Source organism: Rhinoderma darwinii, chromosome 1 (genome assembly GCF_050947455.1).
Source record: "Rhinoderma darwinii isolate aRhiDar2 chromosome 1, aRhiDar2.hap1, whole genome shotgun sequence".
Classification (NCBI taxonomy): Eukaryota; Metazoa; Chordata; class Amphibia; order Anura; family Rhinodermatidae; genus Rhinoderma; species Rhinoderma darwinii.
The window spans coordinates 64,292,403-64,318,004 of NC_134687.1; the positions used below are offsets into that span (position 1 = coordinate 64,292,403).

At 43.3% G+C, this 25,602-nt stretch overlaps 1 protein-coding gene across 3 annotated transcripts in view; it reads right to left on the reverse strand.

The window, feature by feature from the left end:
* Positions 1–25,602, reverse strand: part of PDS5A (PDS5 cohesin associated factor A) — a 153,161-nt gene that overhangs the window by 14,126 nt on the left and 113,433 nt on the right. For all 3 annotated transcript variants that reach the window (XM_075859341.1, XM_075859335.1, XM_075859328.1), the window contains exons 20-22: positions 16,004–16,127; positions 14,142–14,300; positions 13,982–14,050 (exon numbers count right to left, since the gene is read on the reverse strand). In XM_075859341.1, coding sequence (XP_075715456.1) covers positions 13,982–14,050; positions 14,142–14,300; positions 16,004–16,127 — 352 coding nt within the window. The remainder of the gene's footprint in view (positions 1–13,981; positions 14,051–14,141; positions 14,301–16,003; positions 16,128–25,602) is intronic.

A 25,602-nucleotide genomic window follows, 5' to 3' on the forward strand; every position in this document is an offset into this window, starting at 1 on the left:
AGCTGATAACAGCCACATGTAGGGTATTGCCGTACCCAGGAGAACCCACATTACAATTTAAGGGGTGTATATCTCCGGTGGCGCATGCTGGGCACAATATATTGGACACTGAAATGGCATATATATATATAAAATTGCAAATCTCACACTGCACCATCTGCTGCGCATTATCTTTTACACAGTACCTGTGGGGTCAAATTGCTCACTACACCTCTAGATGAATGTCTTAAGGGGTGTAGTTTTTAAAATGGGGTCACTTCTCGGGGGTTTCAACTCTACTGGTACCTCAGGGGCTTCTGCATACATGACTTAGCACCAGAAAAGCTCCAGTAGGCCAAATGGTGGTCCTTTCCTTCTGAGCCCTCCCATGGGCCCAAACGGCAGTTTATCACCACAAATGGGGTATTGCCGCACTAAGGACAAATTGGGCAACAAAATTGGATATGTTGTTCCTTGTGAAAATAAGAAATTTTGATCAAAAATGACATCCTATTGGAAAAAATATCATTTTTTTCATTTCACAGCCCAATTCAAATAGGTGCTGTGAAAAAACTGTGCGGTCAAAATCATAACAAAAACCATAAATGAATTCCTTGAGGGGTGTAATTTCCAAAATGGGGTCACTTCAGGTGAGTTTCCATTGTTTTGATACCTCAACGCCTCTTCAAACCTGCCTAAAATATATTCTAATAAAAAAAGAGGACTCAAAATGCACTAGGTGCTTCTTTGCTGCTGGGGCTTGTGTTTTAGTCCACGAGCGCACTAGAGGCACATGTGGGACATTTCTAAAAACTGCAGAATCTGGAAAATACATATTTAGTAGTGTTTCTCTGGTAAAACCTTCAGTGTTACACGAAAAAAATTGAATAAAATTGAAATTCAGCCGAAAAAATGAAATTTGCAAATTTCATTTCCACTTTGCTTTAATTCCTGTGAAATGCCTGAAGGGTTAAAAAACTTTCTATATGCTGTTTTGAATACTTTGAGGGGTCTAGTTTTTAAAATGGGGTGTTTTATGGGGGTTTCTAATACATAGGCGCCTCAAATCCACTTCAGAACTGAACTGGTACCTTCAAAAAAAGGCTTTTGAAATTTTCTTAAAGAGGCTCTGTCACCAGATTTTGCAACCCCTATCTGCTATTGCAGCAGATCGGCGCTGCAATGTAGATTACAGTAACGTTTTTATTTTTAAAATACGAGCATTTTTGGCCAAGTTATGACCATTTTCGTATTTATGCAAATGAGGCTTGCAAAAGTCCAAGTGGGTGTGTTGAAAAGTAAAAGTCCAAGTGGGCGTGTATTATGTGCGTACATCGGGGCGTTTTTAATACTTTTACTAGCTGGGCGCTCTGATGAGAAGTATCATCCACTTCTCTTCAGAACGCAATAGCAGATAGGGGTTGCAAAATCTGGTGACAGAGCCTCTTTAAGAATATGAGAAATTGCTGTTTATGTTCTAAGCCTTGTAACGTCCAAGAAAAATAAAATAATGTTCAAAAAACGATGCCAATCTAAAGTAGACATATGGGAAATGTGAACTAGTAACTATTTTGGGTGGTATAACCGTCTGTTTTTCAAGCAGATGCATTTAAATTCTGAAAAATGCTATTTTTTGTAAATTTTCTCTAAATTTTGCAATTTTTCACAAATAAAGACTGAATATATCGACCAAATTTTACCACGAACATGAAGCCCAATGTGTCACGAGAAAACAATCTCAGAATCGCTTGGATAGGTTTAAGCATTCCGACGTTATTACCACATAAAGTGAAATATGTCAGATTTGAAAAATGGCCTCTGAGCCTTAAGGCCCAAACTAGGCTGCGTCCTTAAGGGGTTAAAGGGAATGTGTCGCTAGAAAATGATTATTTTCTTTTTTTACTTAAACAGTTAGTATATAAATGATTACACATTGTTCTAATTTTTTCACAAGTCAGGAAATATTATAACTTAGATTCTAATTTTTCCATATGTGGGTCACTAGGGGGAGCAATTCCCAAAATTGCAGCATTTGCATGTGGTAAAGCAACCTCATTGCTTTATGCTGCAAAATTGGAGAAGACACACTCGCTCTAGTGTCCTCACACAATCCCCCCTCCTTTATCCTGGCTAGTGCCAGGAGAAATGAGGGGGTTTAATGTTCAAACCTCCTACACTGTGTGCCGCCATTTTTTGAGCGAATGCACAGTGTAGGAGGATTAGATACAGTGGTAATCACAGTATAACACGAACATACACACACATCACCTACACAAACATAACTTACCTGCTCCTGCCGTCGCCGCTGCCTCCGCTCCTAGTCCTTGCTTCGGAACATATGGCCGGAAGCCGCGACCGGAAGTAGTCGTCTTACTGTCCGGCCGCGGCTTCCGGTCCACATGAAAATGGCGCCGGATGTCGCTCAGCCGAAGACCTTCCTTTTGGACTGTGTGGGAGCGTGCGCCGTTCCCACACAGACGGCGAGCACCATAGTGAATGGAACGGCTCCCATTCGCATTCTATATGGGGATGTATGTGCCATATTCCATCTCTGTATGTGTCGTTAATCGACACCTACAGGAGATGAAAAAAAAAATGGCAGCCCCCATAGAGAAGTAAAAGAAAGAAAAAATAAAAAAAGTACAATACAAAAACACAAATAAATAAAATAAAACTTTTTTTTTTCGTGACACCTTCCCTTTAATAAAAAAGGTCAGTCATTGTGATTGGTGCAACTTTTTAAATAGTTTAATAAAAATGTGTCTTACTTTTTGAGATACTGCTGATCTGTATACTCTATACAGAGCAGCTGTATAGTTCGCTATTACCTGAATCAGTCAATCCCCTGGACCTGACGGGTTTAGTGACAGCGGGTCCTGTGTGTCGCTGACACACAGGATTCACCTGTAAACTATCACATAAGTTCTGAACTGTGATGGATAACAGGTGGATCCTGCGTGTCAGAGACACAGGACCCGGTCACTGAACCCGTCAGGTACACGGAACTGACAGGAGCAGGATTTCGCGAAAGACACAGCTGCTCTGTATAGAGAATACAGAAGTAAAACTAATTTTTTATAAAAACTAATTAAAAAGTTGCACTAATCACACTGACTGACCTTTTTAAAAAATAAAAAAATTTCCTTTCAAAAGGTGTACATAGTCGTTAACTCAATTGGTGAGAAATGGCAGTCACATCTGGTGACATGAATATTAAAGCGGATCTGTCACTAGTTTATTAATTCCTTATCTCCAAGTTGGTCTAATAGGCGCTTTGCTGCTGGTAACTACGGTGTGATTTGTTTTAAATAACTTTTATTATTTGCAAAGTTATGTGTATTTTTCTAAATATGCTAATGTGGCTCTAATAGCCAAAAAGCAGATTACTCTTTCTTTTCACTCTGGGTGGTGTAATGTTTTCTGTATGACGCTGTCCAATCATCATACAGCTTTTCCCCCTTCCCTGCCCAGGAACACAGTGTGATCATATAGTATACAGCTTCCATTCCCGACTGTATTCTGATAGGACAGCCTGTGAAGTAGCTCCACCTCAGGAGAATTGCTGCGGTTACCTCCCATTTGTCTAATAAAGGCTCATTCACATATATAGAAAAAAAAGCTCATAACTTTTAGAATTTAAAATTTGGGTCACCAATCTTAACACTTGGTTGCATTTGCAACCAACTTACGGCCTGTTCACATCAGCGTTGGCTTTCCGTTCCGGGGTTCCGTCGGAGGTTTCCGTCGGGTGAACCCCGCAACGGAAAATCAAACTGAAACCACAGCTTCTGTTTCCGTCACCATTGATATCAATGGTGACGGAAAGATTGCTAATGTTTTCCGTTCGTCACCATTCCAGCAGGTTTCCGTTTTAACGACGGAATCAATAGCGGAGTCTAAATAGTGACGGAAACGGAAGCTGTGGTTTCAGTTTGACTTTCCGTTGCGGGGTTCACCCGACGGAAGCCTGGAACGGAAAGCCAACGCTGATGTGAACAGGCACTTAGTTGCGGTCTTGAGTGCCATAAAGGTTTTTATTATTCTCTGCACTAGTCAATGGTGTAGAGCAGGGGTCTCAAACTTGGCCGGGTAAGTGGGCCACATATAGAAAAAAAATGGCAAGTTGACGGGCCGCATTACTTTCAAATTTGATACAATACAAAATTATTAATAATCAATTAGTTATTTGAACTACAGGGTGGGCCATTTATATGGATACACCTAAATAAAATGGGAATGGTTGGTGATATTAACTTCCTGTTTGTGGCACATTAGTATATGGGAGGGGGGAAACTTTTCAAGCTGGGTGTTGACCATGGCAGCCATTTTGTATCCAACTTTAGTTTTTTTCAATGGGAAGAGGGTCATGTGACATCAAACTTATCGAGAATTTCACAAGAAAAACAATGGTGTGCTTGGTTTTAACGTTACTTTATTCTTTCTTGAGTTATTTACAAGTTTCTGACCACTTATAAAATGTGTTCAAAGTGCTGCCCATTGTGTTGGATTGTCAATGCAACCCTCTTCTCCCACTCTTCACACACTGATGGCAACACCGCAGAAGAAATGCCTCCCGATCTGACCCCCTTAGACTTTTATCTGGAAGCCTGTGCTAGCATTTCTTCTGCGGTGTTGCTATCAGTGTGAGAAGAGGGTTGCATTGACAGCTGGAGTCCCGGGGATGTCAGGAGCGCAGCTGGAGTCCCGGGGATGTCAGGAGCGCAGCTGGAGTCCCGGGGATGTCAGGAGCGCAGCTGGAGTCCCGGGGATGTCAGGAGCGCAGCTGGAGTCCCGGGGATGTCAGGAGCGCAGCTGGAGTCCCGGGGATGTCAGGAGCGCAGCTGGAGTCCCGGGGATGTCAGGAGCGCAGCTGGAGTAACGGGGATGTCAGGAGCGCAGCTGGAGTAACGGGGATGTCAGGAGCGCAGCTGGAGTAACGGGGATGTCAGGAGCGCAGCTGGAGTCCCGGGGATGTCAGGAGCGCAGCTGGAGTCCCCATATATGGACAGCTATGTCTGGGAATTCCACAGAGTCCCAGAGCAGAGCCTATACTAGCGCTCTGCACGGGACTCCGGCTCTGGGGAAGCCACAGACATTGCTGTCCACATATGGACAGCGATGTCAGGGAATCCCACAGAGTCCCAGAGCAGAGCCTGTACTAGCGGCTGTGTCCCCCGCAGGCCTCAAATGACAGCCCCACGGGACGCGTGTTTGAGACCCCTGGTGTAGAGCTTATAGACAGACTTGAGACTTTTAAAGGAACAGTGTCACCCCAAAATTTTTTTAAATATGTTAAAGATGTTTGTGCTTTATTAAAAACGTTTGGATTAATTCGTGTGTTTGTGTGTTACTTTTTTTTATTTTTACACTTTTTCTTCCCTATGGGGGCTGCCATTTTTTTTCCATTTCTGTATGTGTCGATTAACGACACATACAGACATGGAATACGGAAGCTCCAGTCCCATAGGGACTGCGAACGGGGTCCGTTCCATCCACTATCGTGTACGCCGCTGTGTGGGAACGGCGCATGCGCCGCTCCCACACAGTTCAATTTGAAATGCGCGCCGTCCGGCGCCATTTTCCTGTGGACCGGAAGTCACGGCCGGACAGTAAGATTACTACTTCCGGTCGCGGCTTCCGGACTTGTGCACATGGAGCAGCGGCAGCAGACTGAGCGGATGGACCGGAGGGAGCGGCGGCGACTGGAGCAGGTAAGTTATTTCTATGTATGTTCGTGTTTCAGTGTGTGTTTACTACTGTATGTAAACCTACTACACTGTGTGTTAGCTCAAAAAATGGCGACACACAGTGTAGGAGGTTAGACCGTTCAAACCCCTCGTTTCTCCCGGCACTAGCCAGGATAAAGGAGGGGGGGATTCTGAGAGCTCACTAGAGCGAGGGATTTTTTCCCAATTTTGCAGCATAAAGCAATGTGGTTGCTTTACCACATGCAATGCTGAAATTTTGGGAATGGCTCCATCTAGTGACCAGCAATGGGAAATATTATAAATTGAATCCAATTTATAATATTTCCTGACCCGTGAAAAAAAAATAAAATAATTAGAACAATGTTTAATCACCTACACACTAATTGTTTAACTAAAAAAAAAAAAAACATGTTTTGCTGGCAACACATTCCCTTTAAGCAGGGAGTCTCGTCCAATCCAGAAACCCACATTCAACGGTTTCTATTGTTCCTTAAATAATATATTAGAACTCATACATGCTCACCATTTAAGTATTCGCTCATCAGGAGGACTGCAGATCTGCGCGCGGGTTCAGGAACAGAGTAAGTGCAGAAAAAACCACACAGCCCTTCAATCCCCCTGATTAGCCGATACTTAAACGGGGGAAAAGAGTAGGACGACGAGACTTGTTGGGTGCGGTTTCAGCCTGTCAAATCAGTGGGATCCCGACTGTAGAAACCCCCTCAATCCCATAGAGCAGAAGTGTCTGACAGCGAAAGTCCAAAATATATAGTTCTAAAAGCATTTGTGCAAAGTTAGACACAAATAATATTTGGATAACAGACAACTTATCAACAGCTCATTTGTATTCTGATAGAAACAAGTAGCGATATAGAAATTTCTCCTTGACCAATTTAAATGAGAGATTTGTTAAAAATGCAAAATAAATTGATTATATAGTTCTCTAAATAGGTTCAAATTCAGGATTGATTAAAGAGGCTCTGTCACCACATTATAAGTGCCCTATCTCCTACATAATGTGATTGGCGCTGTAATGTAGATTACAGCAGTGTTTTTTATTTAGAAAAACGATCAATTTTAGATTGTGAATAGACATGTCCTAGCTGGAAGCGATGTCTACTCATGACACTTCAGTAACGTTAATGTGTGAGTAAGTGACAGCACGTCTAGCAAGATCACTATGTGCTGAATAAATGACTGGAGAGAAGTGTATGACGCTGATTGGTCACTGATTGATCAGCGTAATACACTTCTCTCCACAACGCCCACTTGGTCAAAAAGTAAAAACACGCCCAGTTGGGCATTAAGAAAGTCATTAGCATAAATCTAAAATAGGTCAAAATTGATAGTTTTTCTAAATAAAAAAACACTGCTGTAATCTACATTACAGCACCGATCACATTATGTACAAGATAGGCCACTTATAATGTGGTGACAGAGCCTCTTTAATTTCTTATATATCTTTATAGTGGTCAGAGCTCTGTTTTTCTGATTAAGAGATCAAAATCCCCAACATAGACAGATTAAAAACATAACATACTGGCTGCCTGCAGTCACCCCTAGAGGGAGCATGGGAGCTTACTGCAGACTTATTATTGTGTTAATTGAATAGCAGTATGCAATTAACGCCTAAGATCCATCTAGTGGTGGCTGCAGATAGTAAGGAGCTTTATATATGAAAAACTGAGCTCCAACCCCTATAAAGATAGATTTATAAATAAGAACCGAATTTTGGACCTGAAAACAATCTGATAAAAAGATAGATTTACTTTAATGCTGTGTTCACACTGAGTTTTTTTGCAGGAAGAAAATTCCTCCTGCAAAAACTGCTCCAGACGTTTTTTGCACAGTGGTTTGACAAAAACTCGTCAAGGTGTTTTTTTTTACCCTTTCTGACTGATTGAAATGGGGTTTTGGAGGCGGAAACCGCCTCAAGATGGGTCATGTCGCTTCTTTTTACCGCGACGCAGTTTTTTTTACTCGCAGTGAAAACAATGGGAGGCATTTTTGAGCGTTTTTTTACGAGTTTTTCAGAGCGGTTTCCGTGCCAAAAAACTCTGTGTGAACAGGGCCTAATATGGTCCAGCGTTCCAAACAAGTTATCTCAAAACCTATATAAAAATCAAACATCTGGTGGTGACATCATTTAGCTATTGGCACAATGACACATTTGGTTAAAAGGACAACTAACAAAAAACATTTTGAAGAAAGTCATCGTGATAACCCAAAATGCAATAACCAAGCCACTTCATGCAGAAAAATGCCCTAAGAAAATATTTATAATAAAAAGGTAGAATGACGACATCCCAAGAAGAGTCAACAAGTTTACAGAGACTCAAATCTCACTACTTCAGATGAAATTCACAAGCCAACAACTGTTAGTTATACAGGTAAATACAGCGATGGAGAAAATACGAGAGACATTGGATGACAGGACAGCTAGATCATCTTCAATGGCCCCTAATCATGGACATCAATAGAAAGCAATTGAAAAGGATAGGTGTCAGTGAATTTTCAAACACTTGCTACCTGGCTACTAGGATTTGGCCAGCGCTGAGATAAGACATAAACCTTACAAAAAAAGAAGTCAGTACCATCTAAAACTATCAACATGTTTTGAGTAAATTCGTCAATTGTGAAGCTATACAGGTTCAGAGAATATTATTTGGGGACTATTTTGTTGTCATTCTGTAAAGCATGTACACTTGAATAAGCCTGGGGCTGCATGCAACTGTTGGATACTCTTGCGGTGGCCATGGTCTCCCCTTCTTCCATCTATGTACAATAAACCAGCTGTGTACTAGAATATAACTTCACAAAACTCGGAAGGAAACTCAAATCATTATGCTCCGTTCACACAGTTTTCTATGCTCATTCTGACCGCGTGGAAACCGCTTTGGAATCAGCGGCAAAAATCGCCTCCCATTGATTTCAATCAGAGGCGTTTTTCCCAATGTGCCGGTTTTAGCCTCTCGCGGTAAAAATAAAATAAAAAGCGGCATGCTCTTTCTTGGCGCGGTTCCGCCTTCCATTGAAATCATTCAGAGGCAGTGAAAGCATTTTTCGTGACGTTTTTTCCCCGCGGCGCTCAATGGCCGTGAAAATTGGTGCAAGAATTCCTGAAGGAATTTCGAGGCAGATTTTTCTGCCTGCAAAAAAACTCAGTGTGAACAGGGCCTTAAACTCAGACCTAATTTTTCTTTTCTGGTGAACATCATTAGAAGTAGGGATGCACGATGCATCGAAACTTTGATACTGTGCATCCCCAAACGGTTTCGATACCGTTATTTCATGTATTTCGATACTTAGCTGTGCGTCCGCACAGCTCAGTATAGTAACACATGAATGTATGAGAGCGGGGCTGCAGCTGTGTGATAGTCATTGCCGCGCTCCTGAGTCCTGATAACAAGTGTGCGCGGCCAGGATGATGTGATGTGGTCGGCGCTGCACTAATGAGCGGCGGCACGGAAGACAGAACATGGCGGGCGCGTTACAAAACACCCCCATGTTCTGTCCTCAGTGCCAGAACCACCGCTCATTAGTGCAGCGCCGGCCGCATCACCTCATGCTGACCGCGCACGCACTTCCTGTCAGGAGTGGGGCAATGACTATTACACAGCCGCAGCCCCGCTGGCGGAGATCAGAGAAACCTCTCATCTCCTCTGTTATTCCCGTGAATGCTGCGATCAAAGCGGACTGCAGCATTCAGGAGAAAATGAGAAGGGGGGATGCCCCTTGGATTGCGTCACAGGGAATTCCTGTGACGCGATTGAGGGACATACCATATATGGGCAGACAGCACAGGGTCTATTGAAGGACCCCAGGGCTGTCTTACCATATTTCCGGTTAGGGCATACTTAGGTATGTCTTAACAACTGCCTGTGTACAATCCGTACATAGTCTAATGTACTGGAATATAGATATATACCAGTACATTAAAGTTTAAAAAATAAAGTAAAAACAAAAGTAATGTTAAATAAAAAAAAATACACACACCTTTTTTTACAATAAACATTAAAATAAGTCTCAATACATAAAATATGCACATTCAGTATTGGCGCGGCCGTAATAACCGTCACAACAATTTTTTTTGCATCATTTATGATGTGTACGCTGTAAAAAAATAAAATAAAAACTGCTTTCTATCACATATTGTGGGGCACGCGGTGTGATGAATTTAACCCCGATGTGCCTCACATTAATAGTAATTAACCCCATCATGTACCTCACACATCAACCCATTATGACTGAGAAACATGATGGGGTTAATTACTATTAATGTGAGAGGCACGTGGAGGTTAAATTCATCATCACACCACGCGCCTCACATGACAAAATGGAAGAACTTTTTTTATTACAGTTGGCAAAGTATTGAATTGGTATCGAAATCGCAATACTAAACGAAGTATCAGTTTCGAAGTCCAAATTCTGGTATCGTGACATCCCTATTAGAAGTACTAAAGGCAATTACAGACATTTTTGGCATATCGATAAAAACGGCAGAAAATATTTGATTGTTGGGAATCGGACAAATGGGCCCCCCATCGATACCAAGAACAAGGGTTCTGCACTCTGTTTGCAGGTGGGAAGGGGAACAGTCATTCACAATATTGATTCAGGTCATAATCACGTAGCCCTAGCCGGCACTTTACTACTGCTTCCTAACGCAGGCTTTTACTGCAGCCACCACTAGGGGAAGATCACTGCATAGAGATTTTTACAGCTCATTTATTTCAATAGTAGCTGTATAAATCTATAGGCACTAAGGTCCCCCTAGTGCTGGCTTTAGTTAGCCAGTGTTTTAAAATATTTATGCCACTTTTCTGACAAAAACACACTGAAAAATGTGTTTGGCTGAACATCATATTCAAGTCCCTGTGACACTTTTTCCAACAAGAGTCCCTGCCTCTCTGCAGGACAACTGTCCCGTACTGTAATCATGTTTTCAGTACGGGACAGTAGTTCCCCGGAGAGGCAGGGACTCCTAGCGTCGTACATAACTACGATGCTAGGAGCCCGGCTCCCTGCACAGAGTTCGGTCCGGGACTTCCGGCCGAAATACGTCCGTCCATTACGGACGTTAATGTGCTCGTGTGAACCCAGCCTTACAGAATAGTGCAGTTAGTTCAAAAACCTTCCAGGAAAGAAACCTGAGCGAATTGTCCCATAACTGAATGAAAAGACCTGAAGAGCCCCCAGTACCAAGTTAAAAGGGATGCCGAAAGGGAGTTCCGGTATCTTCAGCTGGGATCGTAGAGTCAGTTATTTGTTGAAAAAAGATTGAGGAGATCGAGAGAAAAGACATGGCCCTTTAGAGAAGCTAGGCTGAGGCCCTGGTCTAGATCAGACTGTTGAAAAGCCAGAACCCTAGGGGTGTAACACACCAATAGATGCAAACTAGGTTGCTCATTCCAGTGGAAATGGTACACCTTGGCAGAATGAGGCTTCCATGCCTTCAACATCTGCTTGAGAAAGGCCCTGTTGGGTTGAAACGTTGCATTTGTGGGTGAATAAATACCCTTTATTTTTGGCTGTGCGGTCTCGCTTCTTCTAGTTTTGGTGCCTTCAACATCATCTGGATGACAGGTTCTGAAAGAAAGTGAGATCTCCGAAACTCTGCTGCAACAGCCACGCTGCTATACGAAGATGAGGTTAAGTGCGGTGGAACAGCGGACCTTGGAATTGTAGTTGTGTTGCAGTAGAAAGCGCCATGGGGAGTCTGCGAGCAGCTTAAATAAGTTTCTGTAGCAGGCCCAGCAAAACTGGTCTGGGTTCACCAGGATACCTGGAATACCCTCTGCTTTGACAAGCTTGAGAGTTCTGGGTAGTAACAGAAGGGGCGGAAAGAGACACAGAAGAAAAACCTTCCCATGGTGTGACCAGGGCGTCGACAGCAAGAGCCTAAGGTTCCTAAGCTCTGGTCACTTAGGTTGGAACCTTGTGGTTGAGACGAGAAGCGAAGAGGACGACATATGAGATGCCCCAATTCCAGTAGATCTGGAGGAAAAATTTCCCAAAGAAGTGACCATTGCCCCGGATCCAAATTTTCCTGATAGAAAAAGTTTGCAGCCCAGTTCCCCACACCCAGCACGTAGACCACTGACCGCTGGATTCTCTGCCTAGTGGAGTATACGAGCGGACTTGGTCGCTCTGCTCCTGGAACCATCCCGAAAAGTTGGTCTAGACCCAGACCGGACGAACGTGTGAGGATTGCCATCTGGATAGGCTTCGTTTGAATTGGGCATAGGGGATGGCTACGAAGACTGACACCATCTTGCCCAGAACCCACATAAAAAAGCAAATGGGAACTGCAGCATCCTGGCAAAGGAGAGCCACCACGGCCTGGATGGCACTGATCTTGTCCTCCGGGAGAAGAACCCTGGCCGTTCTGGTATGGAATATCATACCCAGGAATTCCATGTACTCAGCTGGCAGCAGAGACAACTTCTTTCTGATGATGATCCATTTGAATCTCTTCTAGGTGTCCAGGGTCATTCCGAGACTGGAAAGATTGCACTCTCCAGAGGGAGCCTTCATCGAGAGGTTGTGCAGATAAGACATAACAGCAACTCTCCCGGCGCCGACAAGCGCCATGAGAGTCACCTGGACCTTGCTGGTGGGAAGTTATAAAGGGAACAAAACCAGAGAACAATGGGAAGGCTGCTGGAATCCAGGACAGTTCTGTACTAGGAGGAAACTCCAGTGGTCTCAGAGAGGAGTTCATCCAGACGCTTACCATGGAGCTTGCTCCAAGGAATGGGAAGACCGGCGAAAGGCTTCTTCGAAACAGGGTCGGCAACCAAGGATTTAAGCTAGACTGTATTTAGAGTATTACCACGGAATTAGCCATTGCAGTGAAACAGGCTGACTCAAGGGAGGCCTCGCATAAGAACATGGAAGCATGGACAAGCTGAGAGGCCAGGTCCTAAATGAAGCTTCTCCTGCAATGTCCTGGTGGACCTGTTTGGCCTAGGAGCAAGCAAAAGTAGATTCAGTTAGAGAATCGCTAAAAGATGCCGCAACCGACAGTGGTAACGAAGTGCCCTTAAAAAGTCTTAACACAGACGGATCCTCCAAAGGAGAGACAGCCCACTTGGAAATCACTTGTAGTCGGAGGATTTTCAAAGTGAGACAGACTAAACCTGTAGAGGCAGCTTCTACAGTGCTGGTCCTAATGGGACGCTGGCGAAATACCTGTAGAAGAGCTGGATCGTACCCGGACACTTCTGATAATGCTGCATGGCCCTACCTCGCAGAAAATGGTGCATCACCTATGAGGAAGATTCCAGCACTAATCTGGGCCTTTATCTGGGATGGCGGGCGTTCCAGAAACAAAAAGGCATGGTTTTGGAGAGTCTGGATAAGGTCACCTAAGTCCTGGGTGAAGGACAATGCTCAGTCACGGGTGGGGCTACATTCTGCTAGGGTGCATTATCCTGGGTGGTCTTGTACTGCAGTCACTGGGTGCATAGTGAGGTAGGCGGACTACAGAAAAAAACACTTATTACAGCGACCACAACTATAGTTAGTCACTAACGTCACAGGGGCTGGATGGAAATCTCCCAGGGTTCATCATACACCTCATACTCGCCCGCATGGTCACCACTTCCATAACCTCTTACATAGTGTGGATACTGCCATATCAGCTGCGGAAGCAGATGATTTAGGGTGTGGACTTGCTGGCAATAGAGGCTGAGAAACTCCCTGTAGCTGAAGGAAAAAGTGTAGCAAACCTGAGAAGCAGGCTACAAACAGATCAGATCAGTGTCTGGGAGTAGGGTATGGCTTGCCTGGGTGGAGCCAACACTTATTTCCTACCAATTTCGTCTCCTAGTGTCAAGGGTCTATACCCATAGTGCTGTGTACCCCCCCCCCCCCCCCCCAATGACATTAATGCAAACTTATCCACACACCTTATGCAGGCTAAAGATTTATTTGGACATTAGACACTTTTAAAAGTAAAACCACACATATATACACAGTATTAAATGCACATAAATTAATAGACTTTACAAAAAAAATGAATTTAATGGCTGCATTCAATATATACAAACCACAGAATATGGGAAATAATCTAATCTTACAGAAAAAGTCCATACTTACTGATACAATGGCAGGTTAATTTGTTACATTAAATTTTTTTGCATTCATTTATTAAATAAAAATAAATCTGTAAATGCAAATTACAGATCACCCTCTAAAATAACCAGAAATTAACACTTTACAAAATGACACACAAAGATTAACAGAAAACAAACAGTATAAACTGAGCACTACTACATATGTATTCTTACTTTAGCAAGAACTTCTGGTGAAACTTCTTCATCAGGTGACCAGAGTTTGCCAATCTTATCACCATTAGTCTATAGGTGGGGGGAAAAAAAATATATACAAAGATGAAGATATTTGTAAAGACAATACAAAAATAATCAAAAATGTTTTGAGGAATCTTACCCGGTCATTCATTAGCAGATCTTTGACAATAAAGTTTGCCACAACAGATTTCATAGGTGAGGCAAATTGATCAGGTGCCAACATGGAAATGTGACCCAGAGATACTAGAGGTGTTATTAATTGTTCTGGTACATCTGCATTGAGACTTCGACTGAGGGGCTGCAACAAAGCATAGATTTATTAATTTAAAGTTACTGAGAACATGAGTATTAGTACAGACAACAAATGTTTTAAACATGAAGGTGTATGAGATTTAAACATGACTTTCTGTAACGTGAATTTTAAAGACTTTGGAAAAAACAAACAAAACCCCCCCACCCCCCAAAAAAACTGTCCGGACATCACTTAAAGAGGCTCTGTCACCAGATTTTGCAACCCCTATCTGCTATTGCAGCAGACCAGCGCTGCAATGGAGATAAGAGTAACGTTTTTTTTTTAAAAAAAACGAGCATTTTTGGCCAAGTTATGACCATTTTTATATTTATGTAAATGAGGCTTTCTAAAGTCCAACTGGGCGTGTTTAAAGTAAAAGTCCAACTGGGCGTGTATTATGTGCGTACATCTGGGCGTGTATTATGTGTGTTACATCTGGGCGTGTATTATGTGTGTTACATCTGGGCGTGTATTATGTGTGTTACATCTGGGCGTGTATTATGTGTGTTACATCTGGGCGTGTATTATGTGTGTTACATCTGGGTGTGTTTACTTCTTTTACTAGCTGGGCGTTGAGAAGAGAAGTATCATCCACTTGTCTTCACAACGCCCAGCTTCTGGCAGTGCAGACACAGCGTGTTCGAGAGATCACGCTGTGACGTCACTCACTTCCTGCCCCAGGTCCTGCATCGTGTCGGACGAGGACACATCGGCACCAGAGGCTACAGTTGATTCTGCAGCAGCATCAGCGTTTGCAGGTAAGTCGATGTAGCTACTTACCTGCAAACGCCGATGCTGCTGCAGAATCAACTGTAGCCTCTGGTGCCGATGTGTCCTCGCTCGTCCGACACGATGCAGGACCTGGGGCAGGAAGTGAGTGACGTCACAGCGTGATCTCTCGAGAACCCGCTGTGTCTGCACTGCCAGAAGCTGGGCGTTGTGAAGACAAGTGGATGATACTTCTCGTCAGAACGCCCAGCTAGTAAAAGAAGTAAAAAACGCCCCGATGTACGCACATAATACACGCCCACTTGGACTTTTACTTTTAAACACACCCACTTGGACTTTTGCAAGCCTCATTTGCATAACTACAAAAATGGTCATAACTTGGCCAAAAATGCTCGTTTTTTAAAAATAAAACAGTTACTGTAATCTACATTGTAGCGCCGATCTGCTGCAATAGCAGATAGGGGTTGCAAAATCTGGTGACAGAGCCTCTTTAAATTAAAACTACATTGAATATAGAGGCGTACACCAAGAAATAATCCATGCAAAATAGACAATTTGTGTTGTAGGTTGAGTTGTTGAACAAACAAACCAAAATGATCAAGCTTTTCACTGTGTGGTCCTAGGAAGTAGTATGCAAGGTGGCGCAGAGAATGTGCTACAGCAGCTGGAAATGTGACAGAGGCAAGCACGAATAGCATTCACAGGTTACTACTACTTTACTTCCCAAAGACAACGCTAAAGCATTATGGTCATAAATTTTGGGGAATTTGTTTTAAAATTTGCCTTCAATACTACATAAATACATGTTTTCATGAGAATGAGTTATTAACATGCAGTTCAATGGCTTCTTACATGCAGATTATTATTGTTCATAATGCTGAATAAAAAAGGCATGACTATCACTAAAACCAGACAGCGGATTCTTGCACAGCTATCAGCAGTACTATTGTAAATAATTGCATAGAATAGAAATCTATTACCTCAAAGATCTGAGCCAGTTGCACTTCTTTATTAGAGAATATAGCATGGATGCAGTGTACAGCCTGCTTTGCTTGATGAGGTGTACCCCTCTTGGCCTTCTGATGCAAAACTGGAATAAGCGTCCTATTAAATTACACATTTTGCAAATATATTAAAATTTAAATATAAAAAAAACGGAAAGCACACAAATTATAGAACCATTTTTGGACATGTGTTATTGTACTTTAGACTACAATATGAGACTCCGCTATACAAATCAGTAAAGTCTACACTGCATTTTGCCATAACCCTATTGTGCAAAAGCAAATAGTGCATTTTTTTTTTTTTAAATAAACATTTGTTGACTTATTAACCCCTTAAGGACAGAACAATTTTATATTTCCCTCTTTGCATCCCGACGCTCATAACTCTTATTTTTTGTACGACCTAGTTGTATGAGACTTTGTTTTTTGCGGGACGAGTTGTACTTTATGTAGGCACCATTTTTTGGTACAAATACATTATCGTTTAATTTCTATAAATTTTTATTTTGGCGAAAATGCAGAAAAAAAACCATTCCGCAGCAGTTTTAATGGTTTTTTTTTACACCATACACCGATCATCATAAATAATGTTATGCATTTCTTGCACAGGTTGTTACGGTCGTGGCGATACCAAATATGTCTGTATTATTTCATGTTTTGGGACTTATATTTTAAAAAGTTTATTTATTATAAAAAATGTGTTTGTGTTTTTTTTACTTTTTATTTATTTATCATAAATTTTTTTTACATTCATTTAACTTTTTTTTTTTTTAATCCCATAAAGGGATTTATCATTTTGATTTTGTAACTGTAATGTACTGGCATAGATCTATATGCCAGTACATTAGCCTGTTACTGATTGTACACAGGCAGTTGTTAGGGCATACCTCAGTATGCCCTAACAGGAAATATGTTCAGACAGCCCTGGGGTCCTTCAATGGACCCTGGGCTGTCTCGCCATACGAGTTGTGGGCTTGGATCTAGTCAGTTATCTGTGAACGCCGCGATCAGCTTTCATTGCGGCGTTCAAAGGGTTAACGGCAGAGAGTAGATGTTTCTCTCCTCTCCGCTGTGAGAGCGGGGCCGTGGCTGTATATTACAGACGTTGCTCCGCTCTCGATTGCCGCACAGACCGCTGTCACACAGGACGAGAATGCTCGTCCTAATGCGCGAAGTACTCGCCGCTCAGGACGAGCATTCTCGTTCTGTGTCGGCAACCAGTTAATGTCCAGCCTATTTTAGATCTTAATGACCAGGCTATTTTTTACGTTTTTCCATCGTCTCATTCAAAGAGCTATACACTTTTTTTATTTTTGCATCGACATAGCTGTATAAGGTCTTGTTTTTTGCGGGACAAGTTGTAATTTTTAATGGCACAATTTTGGGGTACATAGAATTTATTGTGTAACTTTTTGGGGGGGGGGGGGGAATAGAAAAAAAACAACAATTTCGCCACACTTTTTTGCGTCCTAAATTTACGCCGTTTACCGTGTGGTATAAATAACACAATAACTTTATTCAGCGGGTTGTTGCGATTGCAACGATACCAAATTTATATTGATTTTTTAGGTTTTACTACGTTTACACAGTAAAAACACTTTTTTCAAAATTATTTGTTTTTGTTTCTCTATATATGAAGAGCCATAACTTTTATTTTTTCGCCGATGCAGTTTGTGGGCTTTTTTATTGTGGGACGACTTGTAGTTTTTATTGATACCATTTTAGAGTAGATGCGACTTTTTGATCACATTCTTTTTTAAGGCATGATTCAAAGAAAACTGCAATTTTTTGATTATTTTTTACGACTTTCACCGTGCGGGTTAAATGATGTAATAACTTTATAGTTGGGGTCGTTACGGACGTGGTGATATCAAATATGTGTAACTTTTTAACTTTATTTTTTAATAAAGAAGTTTGTAAGGGGAAAAAAAGTGTTTTTTTTGTTTTGTTTTTTTTACTAGTCTCACTAGGGACTTCTGTATTGCAGTGTATTACTGCCTGTCCGTGTAAAAACGGACAGGCATCTGCTAGGCCATGCCTCTGGCATGACCTTGCAGGCATTCACTACAGGCAGACCTGGGGGCCTTTATTAGGACCCCCGGCTGCCATAGAGGACACAGACACTCGGCGATCTTATCGCCGGGTGCCGGTGGGATGAGAGGGAGCTCCCTTCCTCTCTCCAAAACCACTCAGATGCGGCACTCGCTATTGAGCGCCGCATCTGAGGGGTTAAACGGGTGAGATCGATACGGATATCTATCTAACCCTTTCGAGCAGGGATAAACCCAGCAATCACTGGTAGCAGAGAGCAGGGAGATTTAACGGCTGCCTGCTCTATTTATTCCGATGCAGCGCCGCAAAAACAGAAATTACACACAGCATGACATTACGATCTGCTATATATATATATATATATATATATATATATATATACACACACACACACACACACACACAAAAGTAACAGATTATCAGCCATGTGGGGAACACATATCCAAGTAGTGCTTTACACTTCTCAGTAACGTGCGCCCTGTCGCAACAAGAACAAAATTGTGTTTTACATTAAACTTAAAGTAGACGTAACAAAAGTAAATATGAAAATAAGTCTGGCGCTCCGCTTGTATTATCTAGCCTCTCAGTTGCAACATCTCAGAGGGTGGGATATTGATGACTCAGTTGATTCCCATAGGCTGCTCTTACAGCATTTCCTGTGTTAAAGGCAATGTGTTGCCAGAAAAACATGTTTTTTTTTAAAAATTAAACATTTAGTGTGTGGGTGATTAAACATTGTTCAAATTTTTTTTATTTTTTTCACGAGTCAGGAAATATTATAAATTGGATTCAATTGGATTCAAATTTATAGTATTTACCATTTCTGGTCACTAGATGGAGCCATTCCCAAAAATATGTGGTAAAGCAACCACATAGCTTTTCTGCTGCAAAATTGGGTAAAAAGCCCTCGCTCTAGTGAGCTCTCAGCATCCCCCCCTCCTTTATCCTGGCTAGTGCCGGGATAAACGAGGGGTTTGAACGGTGTAACCTCCTACACTGTGTGTCGCCATTTTTTGAGCTAACACACAGTGTAGTAGGTTTACATACAGTAGTAAACACACACAAACACGAACATACATTGAAATCTCTTACCTGCTCCTGCCGCCGCGGCTCCCTCCGGCCCGTCCGCTCCGTTTGCTGCCGCTGGTCCAAGTGCACAAATCCGGAAGCCGCGACCGGAAGTAGTAATATTACTGTCCGGCCGCGACTTCCGGTCCACAGGAAAATGGCGCCGGACGGCGCCAATTTCGAATTGGACTGTGTGGGAGCGGCGCATGCGCAGTTCCCACACAGACGCCGTACACTGAAGTCAATGGGACGGGAGCCGTTCGCAGTCCCTATGGGACTGTGGCTGCCGTATTCCATGTCTGTATGTGTCGTTAATCGACACAGACAGAAATGGAACAAAAAATGGCAGCCCCCATAGGGAAGAAAAAGTGTAAAAATAAGAAAAAGTAAAACACAAACACACAAATGAATATAAACGTTTTTAATAAAGCACTAACAGCTTTAACATATAAAAAAATAATTGGTGATGACACTGTTCCTTTAAGACTCTTTATACGAGGCGCTAGAGGCACAGAAGTTTAAACAGCATACTAAACATTATCCAATGCTGTATTTGATACACAAGGTCTGGTGGAGTGTTCGAACTGTTCAGGGTATAACTGGTTGTACACAGTATACGGCTATTTGGGATACAGATTTTGCTCTATGGAAAGACCAAGGGGTTCGTAGAATGGGTCAGTTGTTGGATAATCAGGAATTGAAATTATTCTCATGTTTACAGACTGAGTTTGGTCTTCCTCATACCCAATTTTACAAATATCTGCAGGTTTGACTTGCGTACGGTGTGGAGCACAGGGGTAACGCTGTCACATTAATGGATAATGTCCTGATAGGCGTTATTAGTAAGACTAGTCACACTTCTGGCCTTATATCCCTTTTATACAAAAGTCTTCTGATAAGATTCCTTGATGACTCCCCTTCCATGCTGCGAAGTAAATGGGAAAGAGATCTTTGGCCCATAGAAGAGAGTCAGTTGGGAGATATATGGTCACGGATCCCTAAACTCTCTCTGAATGGGGGCGTGGCTTGGCGTGCAACGGGAGTTGTCGCATGACTTGAGAGCTCCGCTGTGGTCCCGTGCTATATTGATCCTGTGAATATCCTGATTGTTCCTTACCTTCATCATTACGTCCCGGAGATCCAGGCAGCAGTCGGGCGGTAAGAGTGGAGTTATGGGCCCCACGAGAGGTCAAATGGCCACGGAAAAGCTACAGAGCTATGCCCGGGAAGATACCAAAGATGGCGGCCGTGCTTCTCTGCAGCAGCGCTCAAAGGGCAGTGAGACGCCTGGCGGGACGACATCTTCTTCAGCGGTGGTGGAGGAGACAGAGCCGGAACCTACCCCGACGGAGGTGATGAATAAACTCCTGGCAGCCATATCAGCATGCAAGACCTGACCGGAAAGATGGAGGAGGTGAAAATTGATATAGGCCTCATCAGGCAGGATATGCAGGCCTTGAGAGAACGAGTGACGCATGTGGAGGATAGAGTGTCGGGAGTGGAAGACAGGACGGCGGCCATGCCACGTGCGATTACGGATCTGGAATCCATGACGGAGTTATTAAAACAAAAAAATGATGATTTGGAAAATAGGCTGCGCCGGAATAATATCCAGATAATAGGAATGCCTGAGAAGTCGGAGGGCCAAGATCCGGGCGAATTCATATCTAAGTGGTTGAAAGAGATACTGCCAGATGCACCTTATTCGCAGGCCTTTGTAACGACAGGGACATGATCCTACGCCAAGCCCGCCGACTGCAAGGAATTAAGTATAATGGCGTCGCTATATCCATATTCCCGGATTTCTCGGCGGATCTACAAAAGCGCAGAGCTACGTTCATGGCGGTGAAAAGGCGGCTGAGGGATCTCAATATCCCATATTCTATGGCGTATCCTGCAAGGCTGCGGGTAGTGGATAACGACCGTTCTATCTTTTTTAACTCTCCGTTGGAGGCCGACGATTGGGTGAGAGGGAAGAGATCGCCCCGCCGCGTGTGATTCCTTTGGAGGGTGAGGATGGAAAGTGCTGGAATTTAAAGATGGTGCTGGAGTTCCTCATGCGCCTGATGCAGGCTAAAAGGTTTTTTTTTGCTGGTTGGTCTCCTGTGTTTAAGGAGGGATTCCAATGTTACGGTACACCCAGCTTGAAGATTTATCCGGCGGGTGGATAGATCCGGAGGCCTTGAAAAGGGTCATTCTTATCCTCCCCATTTCATTTGGATGGGCTGCCGGGACTATCAATCCGTTACCATTCTGTTCACGGAGCTTGGCCTATACTGGGAAGGAGTGACCCGGCCGAAGTGAAGAAGGGGTCTCAGTTGAGAAATCGCAGGAGAGATCCTGGTATTTGCACAGGAAGCATATTGCGGTTAAATATTACTGATGTATTGTTTAAACTGATGATTGATTTATAGTTCTCCTGTACGAATTTATGGAAAGGGCTTAAGATGTAATGTGGTGCTTGAAGATGCAGATAGGGAAGGATACGTTAACACTGCCTAATAGCACGGGGCCTTCCCCGTTACTCTTTGGTGCCACGAGGAGGGCATGATTCGGCAATGGCCTATGTGTCATCTCGCATTGCCGATACAATTTACTGTTTATATGTTTGCTCTGTCGTTTATGTTTTCAACGCCGTATTTAGGCGAAATTATACTCATTTATGAATGCAAATGTCTAAAAAGTCATACAGTGCAAAGAAGGTGGGGAAAGGTCGCTAGGGAAAGTATATTGGTATTATGCAGGAGTCGGGAGCCATCTTCCCTCCGAGGCAGACAGTTTCCGGGCCCACTAATGGCGTCTATACCGATCGTGTCTTGGAATGTTCGGGGGCTGGGTACCCCGAGGAAAAGGGCGGCCATTTTTGCATGTATCCGTAAATTTAATCCCTCTATAATATGTCTGCAAGAGACGCATTTAATCCCAGACAAAGCGAGATTATTGCGTAGACCTTGGATCCAATGGTCTTCACACGCTTTTCATACGTCCGACTCCCGGGTGGTATCTGTATTAATCCACAAATCTCTGAGGTGGGAAGCGGTCAAAATTAAAGTGGATAAGGAAGGTAGATATGTGTTTATACATGCTTACATCGACACTATACCATTTGTATTACTGGGCCTATATGTTCCTCCTCCGGCGAATATACAGATTTTACATGAGGCTGCCGCATTTGCTGCCGTTTATCCACAAGCTACGGTACTGGGCATGGGGGACCTTAACATGGTCATGGATCCCAAATGTGATAGATTTAGAGGGGAAGTGGATTTTGGGGCTGCACCGGTGGCTCCAACAGAGTTTAATTTGCCATTTCAAGAAATGGGTTGGATAGATATATTTAGGTGCAAACATCCGAATGTAAAGGTATACTCATGTCATTCTATCGGTAGGAATTCCCTGTCCCGTATAGATGATGATATCTTTGGGAACGCTCTAATGGTTCCGATGGTAACGGATGTTTCTTATGAAGTCAGGGGAGTGTCAGATCACTCTCCGATGGTAGCGCGATTCAATCACCCAGGGCCTGTGAGGATTGGTAGCTGGAAAATTCATCCATTCTGGCTCACCCTGATAGGGCCACAAGATCGCATACCAGATCAATTGGAGGTTTTTCAAGATACCAATAACTCGTGTGATAATCTTAATATTTTATGGGATACCCTGAAGGCCTACTTGAGAGGCTGCTTGCGATCTACAATCTCCTACATAAAAAGGGAAGCGGCAAAGGAAGAGGGTCAGTTGGCACAGCAATGTGAAACATTGGAGGGCGAATATATAGAAAACCCATCGGAAGCAAATAAACATGCATGGCTGACGATGGGCCGTAAATACTTATTATTACTACAAGAAAAAGCTGATAGGAAACAGTTTTTTGCTCGGCAGACCTATTTTGAATTGGGAAACCAATCAAGTAAATTGCTGGCTCATTTAATTCACCACAGCTCTCAGAGCTCAGCAATACTAAAGATTAAGGACAGTCAGGTCCGTGAGTTGACTGATACCCCTAGTATAGCGGCCCGATTCACCCAATTCTATAGGGACTTATACTCCTCCCAGTCTACGTATGATTGGTCCGAGTGTGTATCATACTTGGAGGAATTGAAATTTCCACAGTTAGATGTGGCAGGCAGGGATATGTTAGAACTTGATATCACGGAAGACGAGGTTACACAGGCATTGAGGGATATGTCGAAGGGTAAGGCAGCGGGCCCGGACGGGGTACCATTGGAGGTATATCTTCGTTATTCTGACCAGCTCATTCCCCCATTATGCTCTATGTATTCGTATGCCCAGGGGGAGGGAAAATTTCCGGACAGTTTCCATGATGCCACAATTGTAGTGTTACTAAAACCTGACAAAGACCCTAGGGACTGTAGCTCTTACCGTCCTATTTCATTACTGAATCTAGACTACAAGATACTTGCAAAGGTACTGGCAAATAGACTGAATAAGGTGATATTACAACTCATCCACCCGGATCAGGCAGGCTTTATGCCGGGGAGGTCCACATCTGACAATATACGCAAGGTTCAAATTTTAGCTCAAATAGGAGAGGCACTGAAGGAGGACTGGGCAATGGCATCTCTTGATGCGGCCAAAGCCTTCGATTCCGTTGAGTGGGCATATTTGTTTGAAGCATTACAGAGGTTTGGTTTTGGCCCAATTTTCATTAAATGGATAAAAATCCTGTATAAGGATCCGAGGGCACAAATTTTGATTAATGGTATAATGCCCCCTTATTTTCAACTCCGTAGAGGTACTAGGCAGGGGTGCCCTCTCTCCCCGCTATTGTTTGCAATAGCTATTGAGCCTTTGGCGATACGTGTCAGAACGCACCCAGAATATCGGGGAATAGTGGTGGGAGGACGAGAGGATTAGTTTGTACGCGGATGACGTGATATTGTATATGTCATACCCGAAGGACAACTTGGGGCTAGCTATTGAAATCCTGAACCAATTCGGTAGATTTTCTGGCCTACATGTTAATTGGAACAAATCATTTTTCATGCCTTTGAAGGAAGTGGGGTGGGCGGATGCTGAGTACGGTCTGCAGGTGGTGTCGTCATTTAAATATCTGGGTATTATTATAAACCGAGACCATAGGCAGGATCGAATTACCAATATATTGCCTCTGTTCGATTATATCAAGCTCAAATTCAAGGTGTGGAGGGCACTTCCACTGGCGGGCCGCGTAAATTTAATTAAAATTGTTATTCTGCCAAAATGTCTGTATGTTCTGGAGCACGCAGCCATACCAGTATATAAGGCCTTTTTTAAATCCCTACATGCATTATTCCCGGCTTTTATATGGGGATCCAACAGATCCAAACTTAGCTTGGCTACTCTGCAGAGACCTAAACAGGAGGGAGGAATGGCACTGCCGGACTTGTTTATGTACTATCTAGCTGGGCAGTTGAGGTATCTACAGCTATGGACAGGGCCGGACCCGTTACCAATGAGGGAACAGCACCTCGCTACATATTTGCATCTAACACACCTTTGGCCAGTGCTAGAAAGCTCCCCGGGAACTTATAAAGAAATGCTCCCAATCCACAAGGTGGCAGTGCAGGCATGGACGGCTGCCAAACAAATTTATGCATATGCAGATATACAGGTGGACATGCCACTATGGGATAATCCCCTTCTTTCACATCTAATGGAGGGGCAGGCCCCCCCTTTCTGGGGTGGCTTTGAGGTATGTAGAGTCGGGGATGTGTATATGGATAATGTCATTAAATCCTTTGCGCAAATGAGGACTTCCAAATCCCTAGAAAAAGCTTCTATAGATATCTGCAGCTGCGACATGCTCTCGCAAGTCAATACCCTAGGTCAGACCACAAATTCTCACGATTCCCTCTGATTGGTGTTTTTAGATCACAGGGCCCCCGGGGGCTGATCTCGGCTGTCTACACGGCTCTTATACAAGCTAAACTGGCCAATGTCAAGTTACCAGTAAAAGATAAATGGGAGAGCCTGATACCAGATCTGACAGGGGAGGAATGGGAGGATGTACTTTCATCTCCTATGTCTGTATCGCCGGCGGCAAATAACAAAATGATTCAATTAGCTATAGTTCATCACAGTTACCTCACGCCGGTGAGACTGCATAGAATGGGCAGATATCCTAGCACTGAATGCCACAGGTGCAGTTTTCCCAGATCTGATTTCTGGCATATGATCTGGGATTGCCCAGTGGTGGCCTCCTTTTGGGGGGAGGTGTTGAAAGTGGTTGAGGAAGTGGTGAAGCAGCCGATCCCCTTTTCACCCAAGATCTGTCTATTTGGGGTGCTGCCTGAGGATCAGTGGCCATTCCACATACGTATTCTATTGCAAGAAGTATTGTTCATGGCGAGGAAAACCATCACACTTCGGTGGATGGATCAGAGACCTCCTAGGGTGACGAAATGGAAATCGTTGATCAATTCCATTATTCCATATGAGCGAGTATTATATAA